Genomic DNA, 26,787 nt, shown 5'->3' on the forward strand with positions numbered 1-26,787 from the left:
CAAGCCCCATTGGAAGTCACGTCACGTGATCACGTTACTTCCGTTGGTTGCCATGGTAGCACAGGGCCATGTGATGACTCCTGTAGCTATCATGAGTCACTTTCTCTAACTGCCGGCAGAGGGCAACTTGTGTGAGTAAAGCAGCTTTTCTACAGATCTCAGCTGTGTAGCTGTGATCCGGAGAAATGAAAGAGCGATCAAACTGCTGATCGTTATAGTCCCCTAAGGGGGCTAATAAAATAAAAAAAGTTTACCAAAAAAGTTTTAAAAAATTAAAAAAAAAATTAAAAACCTAAAAGTTCAAATCGCGCTCCATTCGGGCCAATAAAAATTAAAGGTTTAAAAACTATACACATATTTGGTATTGCCGCTTTTAGAAACGCCTAATCTATCAAAATATAAAATCAATTAATCTGATCGGTAAACGGCATAGCGGCAAAAATATTCCAAACGCTAAAATTTGTTTTCTTGTTGCTGCAAAATGCAATAACAGGCGATCAAAACATAGTATCTGCGCAAAAATTGTACCAATTAAAAACATCAGCTCAAGGCGCTAAAAATAAGCAGTCACTGAGCCAAAATGGAAAAGGGAACAAAAAGTGCGCCACTTTTTTTTGGACAAACCTGTGATTTTTTTTTTCTAACACCTTAGATAAAAGTAAACCTATACATGTTTGGTGTCTACAAACTCGTACCGATCTGAGACATCGCACCAACACATCAGTTTTATCATATAGTGAACATGGTGAATAAAATATCCCAAAAACTATTGCGCAATCACACTTTTTTTTGCAGTTTTTTCACACTTGAAATTTTTTTTGCATTTTTCCAGTACACTATATGGTAAAAGTCATGGTTTCATTTAAAAGTACAACTCGTCCCTGAAAAAAACAAGCCCTTATATGGCAAAATTAACGGAAAAATAAAGTTACGGCTCTCGGAAGAAGAGGAAAAAACAAACAAACCGGAAAAACGCCCGGGGGTGAAGGGGTTAATGGGGAGCTGTCACCAGGCCAAACATGGCCTGTTTTTACTCTTATTTTACTCCTGCTACTCTCCTGCATATTCTGTGGGATTTTTTTTTTGTTTGTTTTTGATTTTTTTTAAATCTGTCATACATGCTAAAAGACATGGGCTTTTTATTTAGTGCTAATTTTTATGGCCTTTATTAACTCAGTGGTGTTTACAGGGTAATTATCCAGAGCAGCCTAATGACACCCCCTGAGTATTCTCTGAGCCATGCCCCCCTTGTAAAGACCCTAAAAATTAGCATTAAATAAAAAAGATCCATATCTAGAACTGTATGGAAGGTGTAAAAAAAATAATTGAAAACTAAGGGCAGAAGCGGGAATAAAATACTCTATAAAGTGACATGAGTATCATTCATGTAATGCACATAAGTTTACTAGGACTTCCTAGCAGTTTCTTGTTAGTCTTGTGACTTCTAGTGAGACTTTATTGATGGTGGTTAGCGCTTTGCCTCCATCTTTGTGGGCACAGAATAACTAGAGGGTTCTCCATTATACTCCTGGTTTTCAGCTCAGGATTTACACCATGGAAGACAGCAGTGTTATTTGGTGGACGTGGATTTACTGATTGTATTATTGTTTTTAGAATGAAAAACGTCAAATACTCAAAAGATTAAATCAGACTCTTAAAGCTCAAGAAGAAGAGGCATCGACCGACGAAGATATCGCAGAAAAGTCCAATAGTGGTGACGCCGAGCACCAGCAACAAAACCATGTACCTGATCGCAAGAAGTGGCAAGCAGAAGGCCCAGTAATCGCTCTTTCAGAACTCACCCTTATCGAGGACACTTTAGGTGCTGCCGACAGTAAGTGCTGTAAGACATAAAGAAACTCAAAGCATACTTGTCTGGAAAATGCAGCATTTTTTACCCTTGACAAAGAAGTGGAAAAAATGCAGCGTGCACACCAGCACTTAGGCTGCATAGTTACCAGACCACAGTAAATACTAAAGTATTTGTCCAGGTCTTTAACGGTATTGAGAATTAGAAACAAGGCACTCTTAAATGGTGATACAAACGAAGAATTTATTCCATAAGTCTTAAAGCAACATGTGACGTTTCGGCCAGGTGGCCTTCATCAGACAACTTGTTATTAAGACTGTCAGGGTAGTGGTAAAGGCAGTGGTATCCACCACTATGCTTTACCACTACCCTGACAGGCTTAAAGGGGTTGTCCGACATAACAAAAATGTTTGAGTTTAAGCTAATCTGTGCTGTATTGTCATATTAAACACCCCTACATTGTTATTTTTTGTTTTCTAACTTTTGTTCCTCTTGAATTCACCCTTTATTCTCTGCAGCTTCTTGTTTACATTCAGCTCCAGCAAACATGATAACGTCCTGTGCTAAACCTCCCAGTCACAGCTGGCACCGCCCAGCCTCAGTGTCCAGCCCCACCCCAGTGTCCAGCCCCACCCTCTGCCCGCCCCCTGCACACACATTCCCTGTCAGTATATTCTGCCCCAGCACCTGACCTGGTATCACTACAGCATTGCAAATAACAGCCCCACATCAGGCTCTGCACCGCACACCACATCGGGCTCTGCACCCCACACCACATCGGGCTCTGCACCGCACACCACATCGGGCTCTGCATCGCACACCACATCGGGCTCTGCACCGCACACCACATCGGGCTCTGCACCCCACACCACATCAGGCTCTGCACCCCACACCACATCGGGCTCTGCACCGCACACCACATCAGGCTCTGCACCCCACACCACATCAGGCTCTGCACCGCACACCACATCGGGCTCTGCACCCCGCACCACATCGGGCTCTGCACCGCACACCACATCGGGCTCTGCATCGCACACCACATCGGGCTCTGCACCGCACACACACACATCAGGCTGTGCACCGCACACACACACATCAGGCTGTGCACCGCACACACACACATCAGGCTGTGCACCGCACACACACACATCAGGCTGTGCACCGCACACACACACACACACATCAGGCTGTGCACCGCACACACACACACATCAGGCTGTGCACCGCACACACACACACATCAGGCTGTGCACCGCACACACACACTCACATCAGGCTGTGCACCGCACACACACACTCACATCAGGCTGTGCACCGCACACACACACTCACATCAGGCTGTGCACCGCACACACACACTCACATCAGGCTGTGCACCGCACACACACACTCACATCAGGCTGTGCACCGCACACACACACTCACATCAGGCTGTGCACCGCACACACACACTCACATCAGGCTGTGCACCGCACACACACACTCACATCAGGCTGTGCACCGCACACACACACACACACACACACACATCAGGCTGTGCACCGCACACACACATCAGGCTGTGCACCGCACACACACACACACACATCAGGCTGTGCACCGCACACACACACACATCAGGCTGTGCACCGCACACACACACACATCAGGCTGTGCACCGCACACACACACTCACATCAGGCTGTGCACCGCACACACACACACACACATCAGGCTGTGCACCGCACACACACACACATCAGGCTGTGCACCGCACACACACTCACATCAGGCTGTGCACCGCACACACACACTCACATCAGGCTGTGCACCGCACACACACACTCACATCAGGCTGTGCACCGCACACACACACTCACATCAGGCTGTGCACCGCACACACACACTCACATCAGGCTGTGCACCGCACACACACACTCACATCAGGCTGTGCACCGCACACACACACTCACATCAGGCTGTGCACCGCACACACACACTCACATCAGGCTGTGCACCGCACACACACACTCACATCAGGCTGTGCACCGCACACACACACACACACACACACACATCAGGCTGTGCACCGCACACACACATCAGGCTGTGCACCGCACACACACACACACATCAGGCTGTGCACCGCACACACACACACACATCAGGCTGTGCACCGCACACACACACTCACATCAGGCTGTGCACCGCACACACACACATCAGGCTGTGCACCGCACACACACATCAGGCTGTGCACCGCATACACACACACATACATACACACACACACACATCGGGCTGTGTACCGCATACACACACACACACACACACACACACACACACACAGACACACTTATATAATATACATTATCCCCCTCGTGCACTCTCTTCTCTCCCACTGCACTGTCTCCTCTGCCCCCCAGCACTCCCCTGTCTCTCACCCCCATGAAGTCTCGTTTCTGCCCCCCTGCTGTGTCACCCATGATCTCTCTAGCCCCCCACTCTGTCAGCCGTGGACGCTCTTCTCTAGCCCCTCCCCCCCCCCCCGCTCGCTCTCCCTTCTCACTCGTGCAGCATGCTGTCTCTTCTCCGTGCTGTGATGATTCCAGTGTCCCATACAGAGCTCAGTGCTGTTGTTCGCTGGTGTCAGGTGACATCCCTGCTTCTGACTGTATTCAGAAGCCAGGAGCATGGGAGGCTGCAGTCATCAGAGACAGTGCACGGGGGAGGGGGGTCACAGTTGCCCGGGCACCATACAACATAGTGAGCTGAGGACACTGTTGGGCAAACAGCGCTCACGGTGTCCAAGACAGAGAGGGCAGCCCTGTGTTTGTCCAGCACATACAGTGCAGAGATAGCAGCGCACAGGGAGGGGGGTGGGGCTCATCGCACTGTACAGCCCAGCAGGGCGGCAACATGCAGTGGCAGATTTGCATGTCAACATGGGCCTGCCCATGTTGACATGAAATGACCGGAAGTAGCAAAATCACAGCAGGAGCAGTCACATGACCGCTCTGAGCCTAGGGAGAGGGGCTGACAGCAGGGCAGGTAAGTGGTCTCTATCTACTTACCTGCCCCAATGTAGCCCAATAGTGTAAATAATAAAAAAAGCAAAATAAGCCGGATAACCCCTTTAATAACAAGTTGTCGGATGAAGGCCACCTGGCCGAAACGTCACATGTTGCATTAAGACTTATGGAATAAATTCTTCGTTTGTATCACCATTTAAGAGTGCCTTGTTTCTAATTCTCTGGACATATGGTGTGGAAACCTACAAGTGCACCTCAACATCTCTTACACTGTGGCTGTGCCTTATCCTGCTATAAGTTTAAAAGTATTTAGGCAGCGGAAGAGCCATCTTTCAATCAGCTTGCTGTCTACAGAGCAGAGCGAAAAAGAAGCCTCCGCTGTGTTGACTAAGCCATTGTATATCAATAAAATCAAATTTTTGGGAGTCTCTAGGCATCCCTACTTTAGTGACCAGTCTACATGGTATTCTGTTACTGATTCGTATGGGATGTGTCCTGTGAGCTCTTGCTGAAAATTTGGGGAGGAAGCTGATGTATTGACAGTATGGCCACAGTGCTGTTCTCCTGGCTACTACAGTGTCTGCTCACAAATATTAAATAGCACATGAACTTGCTAGACTGGCGGTGAAGCGATTCACAGTAGGTCAATGTCCAGCAGGCACGACAGTAACCGTGGAGAGACCATGTGAACCTCTTCCCACCTGCTGCAGCTCTGCTGCCTCTTCTCATTAGTAGGCCCGACGTTCTGCTTGCATCACACCGTGACGGTGAGGTTACAACAGGCCCACTAATCAGAAGGGGCACCGGAGATGCTGCTGGTAGGAGGCGGTAAACAGGACTCCCGTACGGCAGCTATGGACTCCCAGTGTGGCCTTTGGCACCCAGGGTTTTGTGAATTTGTTCATCTCTAGAACATGTTGATGGTGTACTGAACTAAATTGACTTTACGTGTATAGATCTTGTTTTCTGTTTTTCCATCATTGTTTTTGTTTGATTTTCATGTGTCATGAATGAAATCTCATATGATGCGAGCTTTTATTTGTCATGGAATAATGATATATGTTAGAGTATTTTGCTTTACATGTACAGTATTATATTTGAGCATTGAGATGGATAATGCCATACTTTGCTAATTAGAATGAAGTAGTGTTAATACATTAAAGGATTATACCCAGAATCAAAATGTATCCCTATATTTAGGATAGGGAATATCTTACTGAACGCTGTGGGTCTGATCCCCAGGAACCCTAACATTCCCAGCAGGTGAATATTCGGCATCCACTCCACCCACAGTGTATGAGGCTGGCAGAGCAAGTGGAGTACAGTGCTCCGCTGTTTCTAGCACTCACATAAAGGATTATGATCCCAAAAATCAAGTAATTCCTTTATTCATAGAATACGGGATAGTTTGCTGATCACTGGGGTCCAACGGCTGGGACCCTCAGCGATCTCCTGATTGGAGCACTAGGACCACACACTCCATAGTTCGGGGCTCTGGAACTTCACTAATGGGGCTCTTCAGCTCTGTCTGGAATGAAGTTGCTGTCGGAGGAAGAAGAGTACAGCCTTACACTACTTCTGGCAATCACATGGGCCTTTAACCCTCATCTGGTGAGGTGGGATTTTTGTCACACAACTGGTGAGGTGGGGATTCCTATACCCCGGTGTTTTTAGAAAGCTCTAATTGTTACAGAAAATGCAAAGATCACGTTTGTGTTAATCGTTTTCTTATTGCCGATTGATTACACATGAGTATAACAGATTTTTGACACCCACAAGTATCGGAAAATGTAAAACATTGATGATTCATGCCAGCATTTTCCAATGAATGCCAGCTGAACAATATTTCCCCTGAGTGTTGCAGACCCCACCTCACCAGTTGGGGGATAATGGAGCAGAGGTTGAGCACGCACACCTCCATTCCATTTCAGAAGGGGCTGCAGAGCTTCATTTGAAGACTTCGAGAGCCTCAAGCTCCGTATCTACGTAGTTCTAGAACGCCGATCTTGTGATCGTTGTGGGTCACAGAGGTGGAAACTACAATGGTCAGCAAGCTATCCTCTATTCTATGGATAATAGGTAACCTTTTATTTTGGGAGCAAGTAGGAGCAGACTACAAACATGCACTTCGGCTCCATTCAAAACTGATCTCTGCACAGCTCCATTCTCTTGTTTCCAGACCTCTCTTCGTGGGACCCCCCAGCGATCAGTAAGTTTTCTCTTATTTAATGGATAGATTTGACTTTTCATTCTGAAAATGACCCTTTAAGTTCATTGCCCACTTTCCATAGACTTCATGTACATCAGGCAGGGTACTTTATATTTTTGTTGATCACTTATTGGAACTTTGTGATGTGTAAGTTAAGTATATATACAGATGGTACTAATTCTTCACTGTACTCTGGATCTATTTGTTAATCTCCTTTAAACATTTTATTGGAGCAGCCACTAGTTCAGATTCTACTTGACTTTTCTCCCATTGACAGAAGTGCACCTGTGCAGGAAAGCATGGCGAGAGGGGGGCTCGTAAAGAGAATAATGTGTTCCATTAAAGTGTAGTATGCTACCTATTGTCACTACCTGATTTTATTTACGGTATGGGAAGGAGCTTAATCCTGGCAATAGTAAAATATTCTGGGACTACTCCATGTGGGGTTTCCGCATTGCTGAAAATGTATTAACAGAACCACATGGGCTCGTATTAAAAAAAAAAAAAAAAAAAAAAAAAAATCTGGCATAGAAAACACCTTGGTACAGATGTACGGTGATAGAGAGCAATTCTACAGGTTTTCTGTAATATCCAGTTTCACATTCGCAGCAAATTTCAGCCTTTTAGCCAAAAGCAAAACTACTATAGAGCGATCAGATGAGTTCAGCGGCTCATGCAGGATAAATGAGACCCATGATGACATTCTGAGCCAGAAATATGCACCGTACGGCTGTTACCGCTTCACCAGGCTTGGGCCCAAAATGTGGCCCTATAAGACGATGCGTAGTGGCCACATACATAATACACTCTACAAGCCCATTGAAATGCTTTTTATGCATTGACTGTCATACAAAATATGTACAGATGTGCCATTGACATAGAAACATTGTGACCGTATAATGTAGGGGATGGTGGAGTCACACAGCTGCAGTTCAATGACTGATGAGTGGCACAAGCAGCTCTTTAACCCTCACTTTTTTGGTTCACTATTCAATCCAGATAAGACCGTTGGTGGAGTAATAAAGATGGATTTGGAGGAAAGACAAAGACGTGAATGGGGAAAAAGTCCAGCAGAGTCAGTCATGAAGATCTTGGGGGAGGCACAGCTCCAACTTCAGACGGAACTGCTGGAAGCCACTAGTGGTGAGAATTGTCCATACTAAGTGATCCCCTGAATTAAAGTGGATAAATCCACCTGCTGCATTTCCTATCAGACCTTCTTTACTGGGCTGCAGGAATGTTGTCCCCGTCAAGACTCATGACTGCTGCATCCAATCACTGGCCTCAGTTGTCTTGTGGCACAGTCTACTGAGATCACTGATTGCCTGCAGTGGTCACATGAATATATAGGGATGTCATCCATCCAGTCATCGAAGACCGGCAGGTAACCCAACAGCAGTAACACTATCTCGGTGGCACATTTCCATATGATTAGGTTCTCGCATATTGTCTAACATTCCTTGGTTTGTGTTATCTTGGCAAACCCCTTTTAAAGTGTTGTCAATCACTACATGTATCTAGAGGTTTGTAACCTCAGCCCGATTCATTGCCGTGAAACTGAGCCGTCATTTACGGGAGTGACTTTATTTGTTAGGAGAAAGCAAATGTGGTTTTTATACTACGGGACAAGTGTAGTTCATAGCACAACAAGCGTCCAGCATCTGCCGGCATCCTGGACACCTCTTCTGATTAGTAGGCCCTGTGACGTGATGACTACTGATGATGTTTTGGGGCCTAATATACAGAGGTGGTGACCAGGATGCTGACGGATATGGGAAGTTTACAGCGCTCTGGTCCTGGTCTGGCTGCCACAGAGTACTGACATGTTCTTGACCAGAGCCCCGTAAATCCTCTTGCTCAACTATATGTACTACCCACTATCCTTTCAGCACAATAATGATCATGAATAAATATGAACCATACAACAAAAGAGGACACGAGATTCTGCCACACACACACACATTATGGAGGCTCAAGTACCCACGAGGAAGTCATAAATGTACATCTTCTTTACTATGACACACAGGTCCAGAAGATATAAAGACCATTGAGGCAAACACTGAGCCAACCCAGCTACAGGGGGAAGAAAAATGCACAGCCTTCTCTGCCGATATGGATTCTTTAATCTCCCCCGACATGCAGAGTGTGCCTGTGGTGGAAGAGGCCATTTCCGCAATGAATGTTGCCACAATATCTGATTCAGAACTGGGTCCGGCTGCTCCAGTTGGTAAGTGGCCACTATATTATGGGTTTTCTTTTATTGATTTCATTTATCTATTTTACTTCCTTTCATGATGTGGAAGGCTAGATCATAGTACACATATTGTATACATGGAGTTGCAATGGAGGAAAGGAGCTTTAAGAAAATAAACCTCATGTGAGTCAGCGTAAACATAGGAATTAGTGATGGGCGAATAGTAACTATTGGTGCTTGGATAATGCTTCTGAATATTGAGTACTATTCCAGTATTCATAACAACAAGAAAAAGGGTGTGATGCCTCAGGTCAGTGCGAGTTCGTAGACACCAAACATGTATAGGTTTACTTTTATATAAGGGGTTAAAAAAAATCGGAAGTTTGTCCGAAAAAAGTGGCGCACGTTTTACGCCATATTCCGTGACCCGTACCGTTCTCATTTTTCGGGATCTATGGCTCAGTGACTGCTTATTTTTTGCGTCTCGAGCTGACGTTTTTAACGGTACCATTTTTGCGGAGATGCTACGTTTTGATCGCCTCTTATTGCATTTTGCGCAAAAGTTGTGGCGACAAAAAAACGTCATTTTGGCATTTGGAATTTTTTTGCCGCTACGCCGTATACTGATCAGATTAATTGATTTTATATTTTGATAGATCGGGCGTTTCTGAACGCGGCGATACCAAATGTGTGTGTATTTTTTATTTTTTTAACCCTTTAATTTTCAATGGGGCGAATGAGGGGTGATTTGAACTTTTAGTTTTTTTTTTAATTTTTTAAAACTTTTTTTTAACTTTTTTTTTTTTTTTTTTATTTTACTAGTCCCCCTAGGGGGCTATTGCGATCAGCAATCCGATCGCTCTGCACTATCTGCTGATCACAGCTACACAGCTATAAACAGCAGATACGTGCACTTTCTTTTTCACTGTGCCGCGGGCACAGCGAAAGTGAAAGCAATTCATGTGTAGTACAGGAGTCATCACATGACCCTGTGCTACCATGACAACTACCGGAAGTCACGTGATCGTGTCACGTGACTTACGCTATCGGGCGGTAAGTAAAAGTTTACCGCGATCACCCTTATAATGGCGCTGTCACATATTGACAGCGCCATTTAAGGGGTTAAACGGCACGAGCAGATAACAATTCTGCTCGTGCCTAGCAGGCACACATCTCAGCTGTGAAAATCAGCTGAGATGTGCGCCGATCGCAGCATGCTGCCGCCGGCAGACCGCGGGCAGTAACGTTATGACCGCTAGGACGTAATATTACTGCCCGCGGTCGTTAAGGGGTTAGATGTATTTTATTGGGATTTTATGTGATATACCTATAGAAACTAGTATGCAAATCAAAAAGGTCCATGGAGCCTGTTAGGAGTCTCAACACAGAAAATACCCAGATATCCCACCAGGAAGGACCTAGCCAAGGAGTGGCTCTTTTTAGGAGACCACCATAACCACCATATTAAGTGGCCCTTTTAGTCAATATCCAGCTCTTGACGAGTTTAAAGATATGACAAGGGAAATACCGAGGCCAGGTATCCATCCACAGACAGCTGTTTCGGGGTGTTGCCCCTCATCAGTGTGGAGTAGGATTCTGGCCAGGTGGGAGCAATGCCTAGTAGACCAACAAGACAAATCAATTACTGATCTGAGGAAGATCAGCCAGAGAAAAACCTGGCTTTGGTATTTCCCTTGTCATATCTTTAAACTCGTCAAGAGCTGGATATTGACTAAAAGGGCCACTTAATATGGTGGTTTTGGTGGTCTCCTTAAAAGAGCCACTCCTTGGCTAGGTCCTTCCCGGAGGGATATCTGGCTAGTTTCTGTGTTGACACTCTTAACAGAGGCTCCACGGACCTTTTTGATTTGCATACTTCCCAGGGGGCAATACACCTAGGATTTCACTGTGTTGAGCGCCCTCGCTGGCTGCCGGCAGTGTTTTCTCTGGTGGTGGGAATGGTATTTCCAGGGTGATATGCAGTGTTAGTTTTCCACCACACATAACATTTTGCATTTAGCCCAGAATGTCTAATCTGACGAGCACTTTCTTCCACGTGCTAGCTGTGTCCTCTACATGACGTTTTGCAAACTGCAGACAGGACTTCTTATAGATTGCTTTAAAAAATGGCTTTCTTCTTGTCATTCTTCCATAAAGGCCAAATTTGTGTATACAACTAATAGTTATCTTGTGGATAGATTCTCCCACATGAGCTGTGGATTTTTGCAGCTCCTCCAGAGTGACTATGGGCACCATGGCTGCTTCTCTAATTAGGGCACTTCTTGCTTGGATTATCAGTTTATGTGGATGGCTAGATCTTGGTACAGTATTTTCCAGCGTATAAGACAACTTTCTTCGGCGCTCCATTGGGAGACCCAGACGATTGGGTGTATAGCACTGCCTCCGGAGGCCACACAAAGCAATTACACTAAAAAGTGTAAGGCCCCTCCCCTTCTGGCTATACACCCCCAGTGGGATCACTGGCTCACCAGTTTTCTGCTTTGTGCGAAGGAGGTCAGACATCCACGCATAGCTCCACTGTTTGTAGTCAGCAGTAGCTGCTGACTATATCGGATGGAAGAAAAGAGGGCCCATATAGGGCCCCCAGCATGCTCCCTTCTCACCCGCGGTGGTGTTTGTAAGGTTGAGGTACCTATTGCTGGTACGGAGGCTGGAGCCCACATGCTGTTTTCCTTCCACATCCCCTGGAGGGCTCTGTGGAAGTGGGATCTTACCGGCCCCCAAGCCCTGAGGCCGGGCTCCATCCACAGACCCAGAGAACCTGCTGGATTCGGAGCATGAGTACAGTCAGGGACAGGCCCTGCATCATTCAGGTACTCGGTGTCCCCGGCAGGCACGGACACTCTCAAGGCTTGCTGAGCGTTATAGTGCGCCGGGGACAGTAGCGCTGTGTGCTGGGGCTAGGTCACTGCAGCTTTGCTGAGTGACGTTACATGTTGGGAACTATTGCGCCGACCGCTCCTGGAGCGGCGGCGCAGCTGCGACTTGTAGTGCGCCGGGGACTCTGCGCCGACCGCGCTTTTACGGCGGCGGCGCTTCTAACTTGAGCCCCCGGCTTCTGCGGCCTAGCGCCGCTTCGTTCCCGCCCCCACCCTGTCACTCAGGGTAGGGGAGAGACGCTGCTCAATGGGCAGCGCCGAGGGCTGGAGCTTTATTTACATACTCCAGCCCTCTCACTAGGCACAGGGGGAAGCAGGCTTCCCGCTCTTTGTCGGTGTACGCCCAGGGCCCGCCCCCCCTCTCCACAAGGACGCCGGCAGCCATTACACATGCGATCTGGCTGGGGAAAGGCAGCAGGCTCTGGGAGACCCAGACTAGAGGGATTTCTGGCGACCACACACCGCTCCTAAGCGGGCGGTAAGCAGCACAGTAGTGCTGGCCCCACTAGTGCCTCAGTGATATATTAGTGTACTTTTTTCTTGGTACCAGATATATATATATATATATTTATATAGTGCACTGTAAGGTCGCTTCTTGGCTGGACACCCTGTACTGCTCTGAGGAGGCAGCAACATGTCATCCGCAAAACGCAAGGCTGCCAAGGCACGGGCTGTGTACACTGTTTGTACTGCATGTGGGGCTGATCTACCGGCAGGCTCCAATGACCCACATTGTGTGCAATGTTCAGTCCCAGTGGCACTTCGTCAGCCAGAGCCTATTGTGGTGGTAGCCCAGGCAGAGACGCCTGTGAACCCTGCCCCGGTGACGGGGACAGACTTTGCAGTGTTTGCTGATAAAATGTCTGTGACTATGGCAAAAATCCTGGAGACCTTGCAGGCCAGGCCAGTTACTCAGACCATGGACACTGCTGTGTCTATGCTCTCCGGTCCCCCTCAGTTGGATCTAATCCGTACTTCAGGGGGGTCTCAAGCATCACAGGCTGAAGTCTCTGACTCAGATGACAGTCCCAGGCAGCCTAAGCGAGCTCGCTGGGAAAGACCCTCGACGTCATCTCACTGCTCAGGGTCTCAGCGAGAAGAGTCTCTCTGTGATGAGACCGAGGACGGTGATCAGGAATCTAATCCTGAGGCCCCTCTCAATCTGGATGCCCCTGATGGTGACGCCATGGTTAATGACCTTATATCGGCAATTAATAGACTGTTGGATATTTCTCCCCCAGCTCCTTCAGCAGAGGAGGCAGCTGCCCAGCAGGAGAAGTTCCATTTCCTGTATCCCAAGCGTAAATTAAGTGCTTTTTTGGACCACTCTGACTTCAGAGAATCAATCCAGAAGCACGACGCTCATCCAGACAAGCGTTTCTCTAAACGTTCTAAGGATACCCGTTATCCTTTTCCCGCTGAAGTGGCCAAACGCTGGACCCAGTGTCCAAAAGTGGATCCCCCAATTTCCAAGCTTGCGGCTAGATCCATAGTCGCAGTAGAGGATGGCGCTTCACTTAAAGATGCCAACGACAGACAGATGGACCTTTGGTTGAAATCTGTCTATGAAGCTATCGGCGCGTCGTTTGCTCCAGCATTCGCGGCCGTGTGGGCACTCCAAGCTATTTCAGCTGGTTTAGCACAGGTGGATGCTATCATGCATCCAGCAGTACCGCAGGTGGCGTCCCTAACGTCGCAAATGTCTGCGTTTGCGACCTATGCTATCAATGCTGTCCTAGAATCTACGAGCCGTACCTCTATGGCGGCCGCCAATTCTGTGGTTTTGCGCAGAGCATTATGGTTAAAGGACTGGAAAGCAGATGCTGGTTCCAAAAAATGCTTAACCAGCTTGCCATTATCTAGAGACAGACTGTTTGGTGAGCCATTGGCTGAAATCATAAAACAGTCCAAGGGTAAGGACTCTTCCTTACCACAGCCCAGAGCAAGTAAACTTCAACAGAAAAAGTGGCAGTCGAGGTTTCGGTCCTTTCGAGGCTCGGGCAAGGCCCAATTCTCCTCGTCCAAACCGACTCAGAAAGGACAAGGGAGCTCAGATTCCTGGCGGGCTCATTCACGCCCCAGGAAAGCAAATGGAGGAACCACTTCCAAAGCGGCTACCTCATGACTTTCGGCCTCCTCCCTCCGCATCCTCGGTCGGTGGCAGGCTCTCCCGCTTTTGCGACATTTGGCTGTCACAGGTCAAAGACCGGTGGGTAACAGACATTTTGTCTCGCGGGTACAGAATCGAGTTCAGTTCTCGGCCTCCACTTCGGTTCTTCAGAACCTCCCCACACCCCAACCGAGCAGATGCCCTGCTGCAGGCGGTGGACTCTCTAAGAGCAGAAGGAGTCGTGATCCCTGTCCCCCCTCAGGAACGGGGGCGAGGTTTTTACTCCAATCTCTTTGTGGTTCCAAAAAAGGACGGCTCCTTCCGTCCTGTTCTGGACCTAAAACTGCTCAACAAGCATGTGGACGCCAGGCGGTTCCGGATGGAATCCCTCCGCTCAGTCATTGCTTCAATGTCCCAAGGAGATTTCCTAGCATCAATAGACATCAAAGATGCTTATCTCCACGTGCCGATTGCTACGGCGCACCAACGCTTTCTACGCTTCGTGATAGGAGACGACCATCTTCAGTTCGTGGCTCTGCCATTTGGTCTGGCGACAGCCCCTCGGGTGTTCACCAAGATCATGGCAGCAGTGGTAGCAGTCTTGCACTCTCACGGACACTCTGTGATCCCTTATTTGGACGATCTGCTGGTCAAGGCACCCTCTCAGGAGGCATGCCAACTCAGCCTGAATTTTGCACTGGAGACTCTCCAGGCGTTCGGGTGGATCATCAACTTCCCAAAGTCAAATCTGTCACCGACCCAATCACTAACGTATCTTGGCATGGAGTTTCATACTCTCCCAGCGATAGTGAAGCTTCCGCTGAACAAGCAGCGGTCTCTACAGACTGGGGTGCAGGCTCTCCTTCAAAATCAGTCGCACTCCTTAAGACGCCTCATGCACTTCCTCGGGAAGATGGTGGCGGCAATAGAGGCGGTTCCGTTTGCGCAGTTTCATCTGCGTCCACTTCAATGGGACATTCTCCGCCAATGGGACGGGAAGTCAACATCCCTGGACAGGAAAGTCTCTCTTTCCCAGACGGCCAAGGACTCCCTGCAGTGGTGGCTCCTTTCCACCTCATTATCACAGGGAAGATCCTTCCTACCACCGTCCTGGGCGGTGGTCACGACAGACGCGAGTCTGTCAGGGTGGGGAGCAGTGTTTCTCCACCACAGGGCTCAGGGTACGTGGACTCAGCAGGAGTCCATCCTTCAGATCAATGTTCTGGAAATCAGAGCAGTGTTTCTTGCCCTACTAGCCTTCCAGCAGTGGCTGGAAGGGAAGCAGATCCGAATTCAATCGGACAACTCCACAGCGGTGGCATACATCAACCACCAAGGGGGGACACGCAGTCGGCAAGCCTTCCAGGAAGTCCGGCGCATTATGATGTGGGTGGAAGCCACGGCCTCCACCATATCCGCAGTTCACATCCCCGGCGTAGAAAACTGGGAAGCAGACTTCCTCAGTCGCCAGGGCATGGACGCAGGGGAATGGTCCCTTCACCCGGACGTGTTTCAGGAAATCTGTCGCCGATGGGGAAGGCCGGACGTCGACCTAATGGCGTCCAGGCACAACAACAAGGTCCCAACCTTCATGGCACGGTCTCGCGATCAAAGAGCTCTAGCAGCAGACGCCCTAGTGCAAGATTGGTCGCAGTTCCGGCTCCCTTATGTGTTTCCACCTCTGGCACTCTTGCCCAGAGTGCTACGCAAGATCAGATCCGACTGCAGCCGCGTCATACTCGTCGCTCCAGACTGGCCGAGGAGGGCGTGGTATCCGGATCTGTGGCATCTCACGGTCGGCCAACCGTGGGCACTACCAGACCGACCAGACTTACTGTCCCAAGGGCCGTTTTTCCATCGGAATTCTGCGGCCCTGAACCTGACTGTGTGGCCATTGAGTCCTGGATACTAGCGTCTTCAGGCTTATCCCAAGGGGTCGTTGCCACCATGAGACAGGCTAGGAAGCCCACGTCTGCTAAGATCTACCACAGAACGTGGAGGATATTCTTATCCTGGTGCTCTGCTCAGGGAGTCTCTCCCTGGCCATTTGCATTACCTACCCTTCTTTCTTTCCTGCAATCTGGGTTAGAAAAAGGTTTGTCGCTCGGCTCCCTTAAAGGGCAAGTCTCGGCGCTATCCGTCTTTTTTCAGAAGCGTCTAGCACCACTCTCTAAAGTGCGCACGTTCCTACAGGGGGTTTGCCATATCGTTCCCCCGTACAAGCGGCCGTTAGATCCATGGGATCTGAACAGGGTACTAGTTGCCCTCCAGAAGCCGCCCTTCGAGCCTCTGAGGGAGGTTTCACTTTCTAGACTATCACAGAAAGTGGCTTTTCTGGTAGCGATCACATCTCTTCGGAGAGTGTCTGAGCTGGCAGCGCTGTCATCCAAGGCTCCCTTCCTGGTCTTCCACCAGGACAAGGTAGTGCTGCGCCCCATTCAGGAGTTTCTCCCGAAGGTGGTATCCTCTTTTCATCTTAATCAGGATATCTCTTTGCCTTCGTTTTGTCCTCATGCAGTTCATCAGTATGAGAAGAATTTACATTTGTTAGATCTAGTGAGAGCACTCAGAATCTACATTTCCCGCACGGCGCCCTTGCGCCGTTCGGATGCACTCTTCGTCCTTGTCGCTGGTAAGCGCAAGGGGTCGCAGGCTTCTAAGGCCACCCTGGCTCGATGGATCAAAGAACCAATTCTTGAAGCCTACCGTTCTGCTGGGCTTCCGGTTCCATCAGGGCTGAAGGCCCATTCTACCAGAGCCGTGGGTGCGTCCTGGGCATTGCGACACCAGGCTACGGCTCAACAGGTGTGCCAGGCAGCTACCTGGTCGAGTCTGCACACTTTTACCAAACATTATCAGGTGCATACCTATGCTTCGGCGGACGCCAGCCTAGGTAGAAGAGTCCTGCAGGCGGCAGTTGCCTCCCTATAGGGGAGGGCTGTCTTGCAGCTCTAACATGAGGTATTCTTTACCCACCCAGGGACAGCTTTTGGACGTCCCAATCGTCTGGGTCTCCCAATGGAGCGCCGAAGAAGAAGGGAATTTTGTTACTTACCGTAAATTCCTTTTCTTCTAGCTCCTATTGGGAGACCCAGCACCCGCCCTGTTGTCCTTCGGGATTTTTGGTTTGTTTGCGGGTACACATGTTGTTCATGTTGAACGGTTTTCAGTTCTCCGATGTTACTCGGAGTGAATTTGTTTAAACCAGTTATTGGCTTTCCTCCTTCTTGCTTTTGCACTAAAACTGGTGAGCCAGTGATCCCACTGGGGGTGTATAGCCAGAAGGGGAGGGGCCTTACACTTTTTAGTGTAATTGCTTTGTGTGGCCTCCGGAGGCAGTGCTATACACCCAATCGTCTGGGTCTCCCAATAGGAGCTAGAAGAAAAGGAATTTACGGTAAGTAACAAAATTCCCTTCATTTAACCCCTGAAAATCTTCTCAAAAGTCAGGGGTCGTCTTATTCGCCGGGTGTCGTCTTATAAGGCATATAATTAGCAATGTACGGGGCTGCTGTCTGCCATCATGGCTTCACTGCAGTTGAATGCTTTATGGCGGTGGCTCAAAGCATTAAAAACTCTATATTTTAACTGGAAACATTGGGGGTCGTCTTATACGCCCAGTTGTCTTATACGCCAAAAAATAAGATGGGTTTGTAGTTGTGCCACACTCCTTCCAATTTGGATGGCGGATTGAACAGTGATTTGTAATTTGTTCAGATCTTGGGCTATTTTTTTTTTTTATTTTTTAAAACTTAACATGCCTTACTCTTCTCCACAACTTTATCCCTGACATGTCTGGTGTGTTTTTTGATTTTTATGATGCTCTTTGATCCCTAATATCCTCAAGCAAACATCTGAGACCGTCCCAAAGCAGCTGTAGTTATACTGAGAATAAATTACAGAAACCTGGACTCCATTTACTAACTAGGTGACTTCTAAAGACAATTGTTCGCTCAGGATTTTATTTAAGGGTATCAGACTATAGGGGACTGAATACAAATGCACATCTGGACTACTACAGATATGCATGGGTGTACTTTTTTTATATTATGTAACAAAGTGTAATCTGGTAGGTTTTTGCATGCGGATGAACACTTAAGTATAGAAGTGTATAGCAAAGGTAGTTATTGGCTGATGTATGCCCCTGTAAACCCATACAGTGACATGTGCTGAAGGCTTTCACTTGAACTACCGTATTTTTCGCTTTATAAGACGCACCTGATTATAAGACGCACCTAGGTTTTGGAGGAGCTAAATTAAAAAAAAAATTGAGCCAAATAGTGTGCTAGAACATTTTAATAAAATTAAAATAACATTATTTTAACAATTTAGACTCAACAGGAGTCAATAGCAGCATTGTTTGTAACATGAACCATGTTTGTGAACAACATAGGAAGGAAAGCTTTAGTCATGTGGATGACGCACTGCTATGGGGAACCTGTGGATGACACTGCTGTGGGGGATCTGTGGATAATGCACTGCTATGGGGGACCTGTGGATGGCGCACTATTATGGGGGACATGTGGATGACTCACTATTATGAGGGACCTGTGGATGACACTGCTGTGGGGGATCTGTGGATAACGCACTGCTATGGGGGACCTGTGGATGGCGCACTATTATGGGGGACATGTGGATGACTCACTATTATGGGGGACATGTGGATGACTCACTATTATGGGGGACATGTGGATGACGCACTGCTATGGGGAACCTGTGGATGACACTGCTGTGGGGGATCTGTGGATAACGCACTGTTATGGGGGACCTGTGGATGGCGCACTATTATGGGGGACATGTGGATGACGCACTATTATGGGGGACCTGTGGATGACGCACTGCTATGGGGGACCTGTGGATGACGCACTGCTATGGGGGACCTGTGGATGACGCACTGCTATGGGGGACCTGTGGATGACGCACTGCTATGGGGGACATGTGGATGACGCACTATTATGGGGGACCTGTGGATGACGCACTATTATGGGGACCTGTGGATGATGCACTGTTATGTGGGATCCGTGGATGACACGGCTATGGGGGACCTGCATGATGCACTTTTATGGGGATCTGGGACTACCACCCCCCTCATCCTTAGGAATACACCCATGTACTGTATACCATACATGGCTGTATTCTGAAAGATGAGGGGGGTTGTAGTTACATTTACACTTTGGCCACTACATTAGTCCCTCCCTGGAGTGTTTACAATAAAGGACTACAGCCCCCATCATCCTTCAGAATACACCGATTGATACAGTATATTCTGAAGGGTGATGATGGGGGTTGTGTTCCCCTTCAGTGTGTTTTGCTCACCTATTAGGACCCTTCGTTCAACTGACAACACTTTGTCAGGCTCAGATCACTGATTGGTGGAGGCAGCTCTGCAGAAGTTGTCTCCACCAATCAGCATCCAGCCCTAGCGAGGAGAGGGAGAATCGTTCTTCTCTCTCTCCTCTTTCTTATGATAGTCTCCGTCTGCTGCGGAGATCTAAAATGGAGCCCGCGCATGCGCAGATCGCGATCTTCGAGAGCCGCGATCTCTATCTGCGCCTGCGTAGCCTCCGACGCGATGGACTTCAGGAAAATGGCTACGGAAGGCAGCGCATGCGCAGATGGAGATCTCGCTTCTCTGAGATCTCCATCTGCGCCTGCGTCACCTCCGCCATTTTCCGGAAGTCGCGTTGGAGGCAGCGCAGGCGCAGATAAAGATTTCGGCTATGGCGGCCGCCACCGCAGCGATTGCCGGGGGATCCATGGCGGCCGCCACCGCCACCGCAGCCGATTGCCGGGGGATCCATGGCGGCCGCCACCGCAGCCGATTGCCGCGGGATCCATGGCGGCCGCCACCGCAGCGATTGCCGGGGGATCCATGGCGGCCGCCACCGCAGCCGATTGCTGGGGGATCCATGGCGGCCGCCACCGCAGCCGATTGCTGGAGGATCCATGGCGGCCGCCACCGCAGCCGATTGCTGGGGGATCCATGGCGGCCGCCACCGCAGCCGATTGCCGCGGGATCCATGGCGGCCGCCTCCGCTCCAGCGGCACCACCAGCACCAGCCTCCTGTGACTCACTCCACCGCTGCATCACTGCCCGGTAAGTTACATTCACTTTGTAAGACGCACCCCTAATTTCCCCACAATTTTGGGGTAAAAAAAGTGCATCTTATAAAGCGAAAAATACGGTACATATCTGATTAGCAATGTGAACTTAGCCTTACACTGTAAGAAAGATGGTTAATTAAAAATAAATACATTATAACTTCCTTTCTTATACGGCTGGTTAGAGCGTCCTAACGGCGCTAAGATCCACACTAGTGTGCATTATTTTACTACCAGAATCCTTTGGTACAGATATACAGTAATTCTTTGTTTTCCTTTTGTCATAGTGGTGTGTTGTGTCCTTGCACATTTGCTGTTCTACTCTGACAATTTAAATCTTTTTTTTTTTTTTTTTTGCGCAAAAATGTTGGAAAATAGTAATAAATCCTATTTTACAGGTGAGCTTCATGTCCCCAATGATGGAGAGCATACACCTCAAAACCTAACTCAGGATCAATTTCCTATTAATGAGGAAGCCTTGGGCGGATCGGACTCGCCCAAACCAGAAGTCTGTCTTTCTCCCCTTCAGGAACAGGTTGATACAGTCTCTGACTCTGATCATGATGAGGACCGATCCTGTGGTGAGCAGTCATTTTTGTTTTCTTTTCTGTTTACATATTTGTATTTTATCTTTTCCTCTTGAAAGTTATGTCTAATTAGTAACGCTTGTTTGTCACCATAAAATATCTTATATACACAGTACAGACCAATAGTTTGGACACACCTTCTCATTCAAAGAGTTTTCTTTATTTTCATGACTCTGAAAATTGTAGATTCACATTGAAGGCATCAAAACTATGAATTATCACATGTGGAATGAAATACTTAACAAAAAAGTGTGAAACAATTGAAAATATGTGTTATATTCTAGGTTCTTCAAAGTAGCCACCTTTTGCTTTGATTACTGCTTTGCACACTCTTGGCATTCTCTTGATGAGCTTCAAGAGGTAGTCACCGGAAATGGTTCTCACTTCACAGGTGTGCCCTATCAGGTTTAATAAGAGGGATTTCTTCCCTTATAAATGGGGTTGGGACCATCAGTTGTGTTGTGCAGAAGTCTGGTGGATACACAGCTGATAGTCCTACTGAATAGACTGTTAGCTGCTTTTTTCTTGCCATAATACAAATTCTAAGTAAAGAAAAAGAAGTGGCCATCATTTAAGAAATGTCAGTCAGTCAGTCCGAAAAATTGGGAAAACTCTTACCCGCACGCGGCCTGCTCTCTCACAGCGTGCGGCGCCGCATGTTTTCAGCAGCCGGTGCATCCACAGGAGAGCGGCAGGTTACAGTAGATATCTGCATACACAGAGCTGGACTGGGAGAAGACCTGGGAGCGGTGAGCATACACGGAGTGGATATCTTCATTCACTGTGCCACTGGCGGTCAGCGGCCGGTGTATTAAGAGGCCTGCAGCGGGGAGCAAATGTTTAACCCGTGAGGTGCTGGAGAGTCTGGGGGTGTGCTCTGAAAAAACAAGACTAAATATGACATATAGTCAAGGGGAATATATCTGTAGTAATTAATTCCTAGATATATTCCCAATGTGCAAATAATTTTATTAGTAAAAAACTACATTCAATAACACGAAGTGCTAATCCCAGATAAAGGTTTTCATACACAAGTGATCTCACTAGACCTTACATATATGATATAGCTGCCCATCCGCTCCTGGATACCAGGAGCAGAATGGAGAGAACAACTCAGGTCTATATGACCATATATCACACAGGTTACGGTTTGATACAAACATGGTGCCTCCCTGACTGCTGAAGGTGGAATCTTTACAGCATTGACTGTGCCGACGCAGGATCATCCAGGACCGGTGCACCATGGAACTATATCTCTGATGTTGATTATCTTTATTCATCTTTTGCTCAGGCCTCCTGAAGAACCATTGTATGTGGGGAAATGTGTTGAGGCAAAATCACAATGCTTATCATCTACAATCTACGGTGTATACAACACACAGAGGACTATAAATCTTTGCCAACAGCACTCTTCATCCTTCCACTGTAGTGGAATATGCGTCTGTGAAAGACTATCTTTAGTTAAAGTACTGTTGAGCATTTGTTATATTTTAGCTCTGTGCATATTTATATGTTTGTATCAAATTGTAACCTGTGTGATATATGGTCATATAGACTCGCCGAGACACCAGGAGCCGGCCCCTCACACACGCAGGACTTTGGTATTCACCCGTTATGGGCTTTCTTTTCCCTTGCCTAACGGCGGTCTAAATAAGACTTTCGTTTGGACCCTGCTCCAACCGTGCAGTCCCAATTATTTGTTATACATTCGTCCTACTATAGTGGGTTTCCTCCTTATAGCCATTCATTTAATGTGATACAGATTACCTACCTGGGTACCTTCTCAGTAGCACACTTGATTTGATTAGTCCCACACGCGTCATTTGGGGACAGATTTATGAGCTTTCCTTTGCCTTATGGCGGTCTAAAGAAGATTACCTACCTGGGTACCTGTACAGTGGTACACTTTCGATTTGAATAGTCCCACATGTGTCATTGTGGACAGATTTAACCCTCTTTTTCTCTATGGCCATTAGCTTTAACCTGACACACAGGATACAGTGGCACACAGCCTCCCTTTTTCCCTTATGTGAGGATTATTTTTAGTAACATTCACCCAACGTAGGCATTCATTCGATATCATTGACCCATATATTTAAGGTTTATTTGAATTCTCTGACGTATTCAGGACAATAATGTTCCTGGCACTCACTGTGCTGTATCTCTGACCTTATACTCCCCTTGTCCTGTTTCACAAAGACAGTCCTATTGATGAAGACCAAATTGGTCGAAACTTTTTTGTTTGGACTTTTCTGTTTAGATTTTCTATGATATTTCCTACATAATAAAGAACAATTTGGATTCAAAATCTGTCTTTTGACATTTTTTGGTGTAGTGTGCCGGAGTTCTATCTTTTTCTTGATATTTTTTTCTCCAGAGCACCTATAAGGTGAAGCAGGGTCCTAATCCTTTTACATAATTCTGTTCTTTAACACACCTGCTGAGGCAGAGGACTGGCTCCAGCTACATCCGGGAGCTAAGGGGCAGAAGCATTGAGACTGTTTTGCTAACTAATGTCTCATGCACCCCTTGGTGGTCTTCTTCCTCCCCCCGTGGTTCGTAGTCCTCTTTGGAGGCAGATGAGACCTTAATGTGCCTCAAACGATGGAGGATCTGGCCATGAATTGGTTCCCGTGAAATGAGAGCCCTGACCTGAGCGTCCTTATGCCACCTATACCAAGACACTGTGTTCAGTGGTGGTATCCCCATTGATATTTGAAGTGTTGTATGGGACTTTGGGAAAAAGTCCCGAAGTTTATTGTTTGTTTCTTTTGTTTAAGGCTACATGTGCATTAACTCTGTTCCTTTATGGAGGCATGTTTATTAATGCTGGAGCGCTAACTATGTTTTATTGCATGACAAGAAGCATCCATGTGGGAAATATAAGGGGGATGAGGGGGAGAGTGATGACCGGGGGAGGGGGAGAGTGGGTACCGAGCCTGCATTTTTATACGTGGGATTCTCATCTCATGGATAAGGTCTGTGTGGTATGGGGTCGGAGTTGATATTTCTGACCCGGAATGTCAGGGGCCTTAAATCACCCAAAAAAGTATTAAGGTGTTCCCTCAAATCAAATAGTCCAAAGCAAAGTTGGTGGTGTTTGTAGAGACTCACCTCACACGAGACACGGCTAGGCTGGTTAAAAAACCATGGGTACAATGGTTGGTGTATACGTTCCATACTAGCTACTCTAGAGGCGTCTCCCTCTTGGTCCACAAGTTAGTTCGGTGGGAGGCGAAGGTGGTTAGACAAGATCTGGAAGGGCACTTTGTGTTTGTTTATGCGTCCATAGATTCTAGGGATTATGTTCTAGTATGTATTTACAACCCTCCGCGGGCTCGCACCTCTATCCTCTGACAAGCACTGAGTTTTGCCCTTAATTACCCGAATGCATACATTTTGTGCATGGGGGATTTCAACCTTGTGGCCGATGGTGAGTTAGACAGGTTTAGGCTGGATGGAGGGGAAGATGTCCGACTTCTACCCCCACTGATTTACAGTAATGTGCGGAGGGAGTTGGGTGGATTGATCTTTGGCGACTACGACACCCCAATACCCGGGAGTATACCTGTCACTCTTCTACAAGACGCACGCTGTCCCTTCTCGATTATATTTTTGGATCAAGTTATGTGACGACTTGGGTGGATGATATGTTGCACCAAATCTGCATCTCCTAGCGTTCTGTATGCAAGGTGTCGATTCTTATTGAATTGATGATGCCCTACAACTTTGTAATTCACTTTTTTTTTTCTCTATCTCGTTCCGTTTTCGAGATAAAAATGCTAACTCCGCTGTTTTCCACCAGGTGGCGCTATAGGTGGTTTCATTGCATAGCGCATGGATACTTTACTATACCTAGACACCACTTCTATGCCTATAGCTGCCGCCGTTCTCAAGTTAATGGTGGTGGACACACTGTAGACACCATAGATAAATTTGGGGAGTTTTCTGGTTTGCATATTAACTGGGACAAGTCGGCTCTGATGCCATTAATTCAGGGACCCGGAATGTCATTGGAGGATGCATCGCCTTTGCCGGATGTAATCAGGTTTAAGTACCTAGGCATACACATTCAGAAGGACCATTCACTGGACCTTCAAAAGAGTATATTACAACTATTGGAACATACTAAAATGAAATATAACTTGTGGAGTAAACTACCTCTTTCTGTGGTTGGTAAGATTAATCTAATTAAAATGATATTGCTTCCAAAACTCAGTTACACTTTACAACACAGTGCGGTACCGGTGCCCAAATCTTTCTTCTCATCACTGAATTCACTCACATCCTCCTTCATATGGGGGAATCCAGGCCTAAGCTTCGGCTATCCATTTTGCAGAGATCTAGGAGATTGGGTGATGGCTCTACTAGAGTTCTTTTTGTACTACCTGGTGTTAAATCACTGAGTTGGCCAGTACCAACATTTTTCCTGGACACCTCCAGCTCAAGATCATTATTGGGTGGCTGCCATACACATTAGATCCTCACCCCAAATCAATGCTTTCGGCTGAATTCTATCTAAGGTGTGTTGCCAGATTAGAGATCTTCCTAGAGGTACATGCTGTATCCTTAAATGATGCAGGAATAGACCTGTAGAAAAGCAGTGATTGCGCAGGATGCCTGTGTACAGTAGTGCCCCTTGCTGATCCATGCCATATAGCCTATAGAAGGGGGGCTTCTGGCTTCTTCTTTCTATAGTACAGATCAGTGCACTGAGATATTCATTTCTAACCAGCATTTTTTAGGTAATAATTTTCCAGATAAATTGCAGTACTGGCTATTATCTGTAACATACAGAGACCCCATACGTTCTAATATTCATCGCCATGCCAGCCTTGTACCAGTTATTAATTACCGTATTAGTAGAGATGATAGGATTGCATCTTTGCACGCAGCCGTCCCTCACTCTGAATGATTTTCTCCTGCCATCTTTAATAGTTGCTATTGACTTCTCCTACGATCGGCGGATCACCAGATAGGACGGCTGTGACTTCTCCCCTGCTTTTCTGCATTATGCATGGCATGCTCAGAATAGATTTTTCTCTAGTATGAATGCCACTTATCCTGCGCACTTTAGGTGGACATGCTGAAGTGTAAAGCAGATAAGTGTTTACCAGGGGATTGGCGTGTAAGGCTGCTGTGTGTTTTTTCACCCCTTTAATACTCTCATGGGATTTCTTTTCTCGTCCCTTTTCATCTTTATCACACGATATCGGACAATTTCCTTTTAAGCCGGTAATGAGCCAGGTCTGGTTAATGTCCGCTCTTCATTTTGTTTATCCATGTGTACAAAGGAGAAGGGAATCAATATGTTTTAAGTGATAATGTCCAATTTTATCCAGATGCCTTTCAAGTCGGCCTGTGAAGCATCCTCATGAGATGTTTTCCGGCAATGACGTTATCGCCCCGGCTCAGAGCAGAAGAGAAAATGACCTTTAAAAACATTATTCAGGTTTCCATCTGATTTAGCTCAAACACGTTGGGGTGACGTTTTATGGTGGAAATGTTTTTGCAATTGCTTTTTGTAAAGTTTGGGCCATTACCACGTCAAGCTGTCAGGATGCAAAACCAACTATTAGTGTTGAGTTGAATTCTTTGACTCCCCACCAGAAGGGTTAAGGATATTTCAAGCTGCTGTTAATTACAGGCACTGGGTGGCGGGAGTGATTAGCCATTTTATTCATAGTCTGACTTCTAAAGGCACAAAGACGCTGATGGTGACGTGCCACCGGGACAATCCATGCATGCCATTCATAGCGCCAGTGCTGCTCTGGGGAGAACGGCCTTTATGCCCAAGGTAATGAACGACTTTGTTGCCAGGGAAGGAGGAGGACAGAAATATTAGTAGACATTTATCAGTTCTC

At 47.2% G+C, this 26,787-nt stretch overlaps 1 protein-coding gene across 3 annotated transcripts in view; it reads left to right on the forward strand.

Moving 5' to 3' along the window:
* The window catches only part of NEK1 (NIMA related kinase 1), a 282,342-nt gene that overhangs the window by 206,938 nt on the left and 48,617 nt on the right, over positions 1 to 26,787 (forward strand). For all 3 annotated transcript variants that reach the window (XM_075347215.1, XM_075347229.1, XM_075347221.1), the window contains 4 exons: positions 1,615 to 1,834; positions 8,030 to 8,173; positions 9,057 to 9,257; positions 20,735 to 20,917. In XM_075347215.1, the coding sequence (XP_075203330.1) occupies positions 1,615 to 1,834; positions 8,030 to 8,173; positions 9,057 to 9,257; positions 20,735 to 20,917 (748 nt within the window). The remainder of the gene's footprint in view (positions 1 to 1,614; positions 1,835 to 8,029; positions 8,174 to 9,056; positions 9,258 to 20,734; positions 20,918 to 26,787) is intronic.

Source organism: Anomaloglossus baeobatrachus, chromosome 1 (genome assembly GCF_048569485.1).
Source record: "Anomaloglossus baeobatrachus isolate aAnoBae1 chromosome 1, aAnoBae1.hap1, whole genome shotgun sequence".
Lineage (NCBI taxonomy): Eukaryota > Metazoa > Chordata > Amphibia > Anura > Aromobatidae > Anomaloglossus > Anomaloglossus baeobatrachus.